Source organism: Trachurus japonicus, chromosome 1, assembly GCF_045865225.1.
Source record: "Trachurus japonicus isolate A0001 chromosome 1, Traja_1.0".
Taxonomy (NCBI): domain Eukaryota; kingdom Metazoa; phylum Chordata; class Actinopteri; order Carangiformes; family Carangidae; genus Trachurus; species Trachurus japonicus.
The window spans coordinates 17,964,454-17,973,657 of NC_140907.1; the positions used below are offsets into that span (position 1 = coordinate 17,964,454).

General features: G+C 41.3%; 1 protein-coding gene across 1 annotated transcript; it reads left to right on the top strand.

Moving 5' to 3' along the window:
- The first annotated feature begins 3,157 nt into the window (after window positions 1–3,157).
- On the top strand, window positions 3,158–8,772 carry chrna9a (cholinergic receptor, nicotinic, alpha 9a). Its single transcript, XM_085777830.1, has 7 exons — window positions 3,158–3,624; window positions 3,758–3,903; window positions 5,352–5,506; window positions 5,646–5,826; window positions 6,097–6,448; window positions 7,012–7,619; window positions 7,716–8,772. Exons 1-7 carry the CDS (start codon window positions 3,579–3,581, stop codon window positions 7,884–7,886), a joined length of 1,659 nt encoding a protein of 552 aa, XP_085633956.1. The 5' UTR covers window positions 3,158–3,578; the 3' UTR covers window positions 7,887–8,772.
- The last annotated feature ends 432 nt before the right edge of the window (window positions 8,773–9,204 follow it).

Genomic DNA, 9,204 nt, shown 5'->3' on the forward strand with positions numbered 1-9,204 from the left:
AAAAAGTAAAAGTCTGACCATAGGTGGCCCCAACAGAGCTTCATCTATATGAGATGTACGTGGCCAAAAAGTAACTTTTTGTGGCTCTGAGCCATCAGGCCATGTCAAACTGTGAGTAGTTTAAGTATTTTCCCATGACAACAATGCAGTTAAGTAGTATAAAACACCAGTACAGTGAAAAATTAATAGACTGTAGAAATGTGTCTGGCAATAGTTTAACATAGGGACTTTGTGAGATTAATCCTCTCAATGAATTATCCCTTGTATCTCTGACAAACTGATGATCTCCCAAACCCTCTGTATTTTCCCCAAAGATAACAAATTGCCGTGCCAATACTTTAATATCAGTTACTCTTTGATGGTTTACTTCTACATAATATATCATCATAGGTTGCCATTGAGTTTTCTGTAAATAAAATACATCCTTATGAATACAGATTTATCATGCAAGTACATTAAGATTACCCTAAATCCTAAAACCCTCTATTAAAAAATGAATAGACTGTAGAAATGTGTGTTGCAGTAGTACACCCTACAGTAAAAGAATTATTACAACATTATTGGTGCTACTTTATTAGAAATGTTTGTTTTAAGTTTTGATGAAAGTTTTCTCTTAAAAACTATCACTTTTGCTTATTTCTTTCTTATTCATACATGATGGAGTGTGTATGTCACTCCATGCTAACTAAGTGGGATCGTGTGTCATTATGCATCAACCAACAGTGGACCCCTGTCATTCCATATAAACCAAGTGTGGACCTTTTTCTGCAATGTAAGTCAACTAATAATTCCTATACAGATTGAGAACACATGTATATTGTAAACTTGAAACCCTGTGCTTAAAAAAACTGGACAAGCAACAATAACAAGGTCAATTATTTTTAATGTTTAATCACAATTCAACAGAAATGATCTAAATGACCATTTTATTTAAAATTTTGTTATGGGTGATCAATTTTTTCAATATTTAAAAATTTCTATTATACCTAATACAGTGTTGAGTTTAAACTTAAGACATCCATGAAAACGGAACCTTTATATTTTGTTACAAAGAATAACAAATTATGTTTCAAGGTACTGGTATGTTCACTAAGGAGCCTGTTTGATAGGCTCTCTACAGTCTGAAAGGCTGCCAGGGCTGCAAGTCGTTCACACTATGGAGGAGTGTAAGAAACGACGTGTGTGAATGAGTCGTTAAAACCCCTGCTCCAGCCTGCCGGGGCACTGCTGAATATGGTATTTTACACACACACACACTCAGGTCCCCTCTTGGCTAAAGTTGAAAAAATTAACCAGAAGGTTTTTCACATGATTTTAAGTTGATTTAAAGCATGTCCAACAGGGGACCTAAAAAAAGTCCCCTGTTGGCTGCTTGGTCCCCTGTTGGTGAATGTGTAACGACGCCGATGTCCCCTCTTAGATAGGAACAACAGTGCACACACACACACACACACACACACACACACACACACACACACACACACACACACACACACACACACACACACACACACACACACAGGAAACACCTGTCCCCTGCGAGCTCAGTACCACAGAAACTCTGTGACACATTATCACATCACATGGGCCTTACTCTGCAGAATAACTGGAACTATGTCAGTGACTTTTCTTACTGAAACAATCATTTTGTTGATTTATTGTAAATTATGGACACATAATTGGTTTCCTGGGTGGTTTCATCCCAGCTCTTAGTTACAGTAATGAGTTCAAAAAGGCTGAACATGAACATGAGCATACAATTTTCTTTTTCGATGCTTTACCTAACTAAACTAAAATACATTTGGCCTCAGAGCTTGTCCCTTTGTTAACGACACAATATAAATCCCTTCAACTTCTACTCTTAAACAACAGTGATGATACTGACGATTTCTCTGGAATAAAGACATCTTTCATATACATTTGTGTTTCTATTTATTATATGTACACTATTTAATGGACAGGAGCTTAAGAAAACTCACACAAAGACACACAATAAACATAAATTAAGGAAATAATTTCACACATTGATCAGATTCTCTGTTTTACAGTAATGTCCCTTCATCCCTTCATGATCTCCTTACACCTTCACAGCTACAGCTCTGTCTAAAGACAGACGGTGTAGTAATGCTGTAAATACTGTGAAGCCACTTCAGGCAAATTTATGATGACAGAACTTAAAGTCAGACACTTTTTATTTTACTTACTTGTTTTCTAACTGCAATATTTTCCCCCCCAAAATAAATAATTAATCTAAATACAGAAACTTGTTTTCCTCTCCATATGGCAAATTAACATCCTGTAACCATTCTTCTTTTTCTCTTGCTGCACATGCACATTGAATAGTAGTATTATTGAGTCATATTATTCTACTGTCCTTCAATATAATGATTAATCAGAATAGAAAGTATTTAATATTCAACAACATTTTAAACTGTGTTCATTTTTACATTCACTCATTTGGATGATGCTTTTTTCACTTGAGTTACAAGTGAGTTTTTAGTTGGTCAGAAGGTAGATGTAAGGTGATCAGCTAACAAGGTGCACTCAAAGTGCATGGTGAGTGCTAGTTACAGTAGGCATGATGGGGCGTTTGACGTTTTAGTTTTAAAATGCATCCCTTTTGCACATAAGCTTTAAAACTAAAACATAGTTATGCAGATGGAAGAGAAGGATCTTTTAAAGACAGAGAAGGAAAAAAGCATTTTAATATGAGTTACACAAGAACCCTAACGATGTCACGAGTGCTGGACAACATTACAAAGGTCAGTTAGTTGGTCTCCATTTCTGGTTACTGATCTCTTCAACAACTACAGACAAAGAGCGGATGAAATCTACTCTCATCACTGATCTACAACCAGTGTACAACTGTAACATCTTCATGTTAAAGATTCCCGTTTACAGAGCGAAACCCGACCCTGGATCTGTGTGAAGCTCATGCCGTGCAGCATGTATGACATGTGTCACATCGCCACCAACATGTGTGTGTGTATTCATCTTGAATGACCTGAGCAGGTGTAAGAAAGTGCCACTGTATGTGTGTGACTGACACATGTCATTAGCTGTGTAACGCAGTAAGGTTCAGTGTGTAGGCTACGTGTGATTTTGTGTGTATGTGTGTATGTGTGTGTGTGTGTGTGTGCGCGCACCTGTGTGTCCTACAGCTGGTTGTAGTCATGTACACAAGTGGATAAAGCTGCAGGCATCACATTTCACCCAGTACCTGTGTGCTATGTGATACTGTTGTGTACCTGTATGTGTGTGTGTGTGTGTGTGAATGATAGCCCCGAGGTCCTGTTCCAGAGTAGCGATCACACACACACACACACACACACACACACACACACACACACACACACACACAGACAGTGACAGAGGTAAAACTACGACTAACAACCAGCGGAGCATTCAGAGCTTCTGACAGGATGTAAGATTTCGAGAATTTTCTGTAGTGTCGGCTCGCTCTGCCTCAGCAGGGGAAAATGGAGATCAGAATAGAGTGACGCTCTGGATTTGGACTGCGGCTGCTTTAGCAAGCGCTTTGCTGAATAATTGATCCCTCGGCTTGTGACTGGTTGAAGATGAGGAAGGCAGCGCTGATGGTTTGGATCAGTCTTTTGGTGCAAGGTTGGTTCTGCATGATGTTTATATTTATTTTGTCTCTTTACATCCTACTCTGGGATGTTTGTTGGCTTCTTTGCCTCATCTCTCTCTACGGTAACCTGTCTTTCCTCTTCCTGTATTGCTCTTGACCCCTCAGTGTCCCACGGGGCCCAGGGTCAGTATGCCCGCAAACTTCTGAATGACCTGATGGAGGACTACTCCAATGCTCTGAGACCCGTGGAGGACACAGACAGTGCCTTAAATGTCTCGCTGCAGATCACACTGTCACAGATCAAAGATATGGTGAGTAGAGAGGAAACGTCATTACTCAACGTAGATCCAGAGCTGCAACTGCAACTGCACACACCAGCCACAGATACAACCCTATAACTCCACATATGGTTTTCTTTTGATTCGCCAATATATGCCTATAAATTCTTCCTTTCTGGTTGAGAATATAATATATATAATATATGCAAATATTCTTTACCTTGTTGTGTCTGTACTACATTGATGTTACCATAAATTACAGTGGGTTACAATTCAAATCAAGACAGCGTGTTTCATGGCTGTAGTGTCACATTGCGTAATCTTATATCAAATACAGATCGTTTTGTTATTCAATTACGTGTATAAACTTCTAGGAATCAGCCAGATATATTTGTTTCATATTTGAATAAGATAAACCTCAATCTGCCGAACAATAAAGATGATAATGACAACAGAGATCAAGAATCTGTTGTGCCTTATGGTCCCTCTACTGTAACTACCACAGAATTAAGGCCCTAAGATAAAAGGTTTTTTAGATTAGTCACATGCTCATGAATGCAGTAAAATGCAGAGCTGTACTAAGGAGGCCAGTATGTAATTAGAGATATCATTAGAGTTAGAGCAAAGAAAGCACATAAAAGCAATTAAGATATATGAAGAATAAGCAAAGAAGAATCATACCATGACAGATTACTGAGGGAAAGATGCTCTCATGCGAAATACAGCAGGTATACAACATGTAGTGTCCAGATGTTGATAGTGTTGTGTTATATTCATTTCTAATAATTCCCCAACATGTGTAAACAGAATTGAAAAAAACAAAAAAAACACCTCTCAATATAATGGAGTGCAGTACAACACCACCTTTAAATGTTTACTCAGTAATTAACATTGATAAATAAAACTGAATCTGCACATTCAAAAACATTTTGCTGGATGCATTAAATGTAATTAGATTAAGAACAAATTAGGATCTAATGTATGCAGACCCAGTGCTGTGTCCAACGTTTGCAACAGTCTGCGGCCATAGAGCAGCTTCTTCACATTCTGCTGCTCTATGGCCTGTTTTGTTAGACACTCCCTGCCTGCTAAACTTCATCATCTTCATTCTCTACAGTCCCAGTTTGTAACTCAAGCTTCAGTTTCCAGGGCCAAGGGCCCAGATACACAGGTGATTTCACCTGCATAAATCTGTCAGACTTTAGCAGAGCTGCAGAGAGGACAACGTTACAGACGGTGCGATCTGCCCAGACCCTTAACTGTCACACTGTCACCAACAAACAGCACTGCTATTCAAGCTCCTGTTTCTGCAGAGGCCACCAGAGGCCTGCACTAGATAGCACTGTTCTGGAGATGATATTCAGTTACAACCTGAAAGTTTCATTTACACTTCTGTTCTGTCCTCATGGGCATTTTGTGAGTGTTTTTAATGTTGCCATTGAATCTCTCTGTAAATGTTTTGTTTGTGTGTGTGTGTACAGGATGAGAGGAACCAGGTTCTAACCACATACCTGTGGATCAGACAGGTCTGGCATGATGCCTACCTGAAGTGGGAAAAGGAGGACTACGACAACCTGGAGATGATCAACATCCCCAGTGACCTGGTTTGGAAACCGGACATCGTCCTCTACAACAAGTCAGTAACAACAGACAGATGTGATAGGGAACAAAGAGAGGAAAGACAAACAAACAGAAAGAGAATGAGAGGGGGAGATACAGACAAAGTGAAAGATGTGTGGAGTGAAATATTTACTTTCCACTTGACGTCAATGCAGGGCAGATGAGGAGTCCTCAGGTGAACCCAGTACTAATGTAAAGCTGCGTTACAATGGAGAGATCATCTGGGACTCTCCGGCCATCACAAAGAGCACATGTGTGGTGGATGTCTCTTACTTCCCCTTCGACTGGCAGCAGTGCAACCTCACCTTCGGCTCATGGACCTACAATGGCAACCAGGTGTGTATTAAAATGGGGAAAAGGGTCAAATTAAAACACTCACAGGCAGCATTCCCAAAAACTTGTAAAGACTTGGTCACTTTGTCTCAGTTTCCATGTCCATGTCTCAGTTTCCATGTTGCTTAAAGTTTAGTGGAACATAAACTGTAGGTTGGTTGCAAAGTGTATATTTATCTCTACAGCCTGGTAATTAGTGCAGGGCATGTATCAGTCTCTTGCCCACCATTTTATATTTTTTTGATGGGGACTGTCTGTGTGTTCTCTGCACAGGTGGACATCAGTTTGGCCATGGACAGCGGTGACCTCTCTGACTTTGTAGAGAACGTGGAGTGGGAATGCCACGGCATGCCCGCAGTTAGGAATGTTATGATGTATGGCTGCTGCTCCGACCCTTACACGGACATCACCTACACCCTGCTCCTCAAGCGCCGCTCCTCTTTCTACATCTTCAACCTGCTCCTGCCCTGCTTCCTCATCTCGTTCCTCGCCCCGCTGGGTTTCTACCTGCCGGCTGACTCCGGGGAGAAGGTCTCCCTCGGAGTCACGGTGCTTCTGGCGCTCACTGTGTTTCAGCTGCTGGTGGCCGAGAGCATGCCTCCTGCAGAAAGCATGCCCTATATAGGTTTGAATTATTATATTACTTGTGAAACTACAAAGCACATTCCAATCACAAAAGTTTATATAAGGTCATAATTTTGACTCCATGTCTTATAATTTTGACTCATAGTATCTCATAGGATTTCGCAGCATGGTGGTGCACTGCTACCTCTTAGCAACAAGGGTCTCAGTTGATGTGGAGTTAACATGTTACTATGTTTTCCTCTTACAGTTCAAAAACATGATGAGATTAAGTGACTCTAGTCTGTCCTCGTGTGTGGATCCCATTAGTTCAAGTGTTAAATCTCACCAGTTAGATTTGTTTTTGAGTCAGAACTGGAAATAGAGTTCAAATTAAAGCTCAGTTATGGTACTCAAAGACAAAATTGACAAAACCTCTAAGTAGCTTGCTATGATTGGTGAATATCTGTATTATGATATAAATAGGACTACAAATTTCCATATCACTAGTGATTAAGTGATAAAATTGTAAACATGCAACCCTACATATTAGTGCTTCTATGAAGGTGTCATCTTAAAACTGATTCTTCTTTATAAAATAGTTTCTTTTTCTGTTTTCTTCCCAAGGGAAATACTATATTGCCACCATGACCATGATCACGGCGTCCACCTCTCTCACCATCTTCATCATGAACATTCATTTCTGTGGTGCTGAGGCCAAGCCGGTCCCTCACTGGGCCAAAGTACTCATCATCGACTACATGTCCAAAATCTTCTTCGTCTACGAGGTGGGGGAGAACTGCACTACCCCGGAGAGCGAGAGGACGCCTCTGTATCCCGAGGAACCCATGAGCGATAAGGGCTGCTACCAGGATGACAGTTTTCACGACAGCATGTACCACCACGACAGCGACCCCTACAAGTATAGCAATGGCCACAGCGTGCACCATAACCAGCATCACAAAAGCCAGGCGAACGGCAAAGCCAACGGTAGGAATCATCACTATAACAACCACAACAACCACGCTTCCAGACTAGAGAGGGGAGAGGTGAGGAGAGAGCCCACGCAACGCTACCACAACATCAGGAGGGATGAGCTGGACTACCAGGCTCCCTCTCATCCACGAAACCTCCAGCACCTCAACGGTGGGTTGAAGGAGCAGCTGCTCTACACCACAGAGAAACTCCAAGTCCCAGCTTGCCCTTGCTGCTGCCCCTGCCTCCAACACAAACAGGTGCTTCATACCTTCTCATTCGATGACTGTTGTTCCTCTTTAGTTTCTGTAACAGCTTGCTTTAGTTTAACTATCCTATACCTGTCTCTCACTCAGGTGGTGAAGAACATCCAGTACATCGCCAACTGCTTCCGCGAGCAGAGAGCCACGTGCGTCAAGGCAGCCGAGTGGAAGAAGGTCGCCAAGGTGATGGATAGGTTTTTCATGTGGATCTTCTTCGTCATGGTCTTCCTCATGAGCATTCTCATTATCGCCAAGGCCTCCTGACCCCTTCTCCCTTATCGTCTCACCTCCTTGGTAACATTCATCCTCCGTCACCGTTGGACTTCACGGTCACTCCAGAGTCATCTCATCTCTACGTTAATGTGACATCAGATGAATCAAAACAGTTTTGTCTACAAGGAGACATTTGATCTGTCAGTATTGAGTTGTCTGTATGTGTGCGTGTGTGTGTTTGTGTTGGGGTTAATTGTTGTTTTTATTTTGCTCTGACATAAGGAGCAGAAGGTCGCTGCACACAAATCAACCATTAAACCACACACACGCACACACACACACAACGAAGGTCATCAACGACTCTCGGTTAGTTAACGTCAGGTGTGCCTGCATGTGTCACAGAGCATTGGAGCGGTAAGACAATCCAAGCCTCGCCTTGAACATGCATGGGCTCTCCATTATTGATGAACTAACAGCCAGACATCCAGCTATAGGCATTACATTACTTGCATTACATTTTAAGCAACCAGGTGATACTGCTTTCCCGAGTTGGTTACAGTGGGAGCACCAGATGAAGAACCTTAATCAACCTGATCAGAAATAGGGCAAAGGTCAGTGATGCAACCTACAGGCAGCAACTAAATGGTGGATCACACATGTACTCACAATAGTTGTCACTGGTGGGGATGAACCTTGAAGCCTCTAATGAAGTGAGTGGAGTGGACGTATTTTTCCTGTTCACAAACTAACTAATTTTGCCTAATGGCCCTGCAGGGAAAAAAAACAACAACTTGTTATTGATACAGATTTTCCTCATTGTCCCAGCAGTTTGTGTTGTGTTACAAACCCAATTTGTTATACATAATGTATGTGCATATTTTGCAAAGCTGTCTATTTATTTTGTGTTTTTGCACATAAAATTGTTTCAATGCTTCATACCTTTTCCCTACAAAATCATTGATTTTTATACAGGGTGTCATTTCCATCCCTTTGTCCGCCATTTAACAACAGCGAGAGACGGTAAACAAACACCCAGTATTCAGTCTCTGCTTTGTGACACACCTAGCTGCAGCTAACACACTTGAATACAACAATCCTGCAATACATTCTCCCTTCACAAAGATTAGAGATTTGTAACAGTTTTTTGGTGATTGCTAAGTGGATTGTGAGTTAAGATGTACCCAACACACTGGCAAATCACTCGACAGCAGGGAGATAAGAATAATTACATATATTTCACTCTATTACTAAGACAAATTCAGCAGGACTGCAAAAGTGCGGGTGTTTGACTTTTGCGTTCATTCCCAAAATAGCCTGTAGGAGGCAGATATGCTACAATCAAGATGGGACTCAGTTACTGAATGACTGA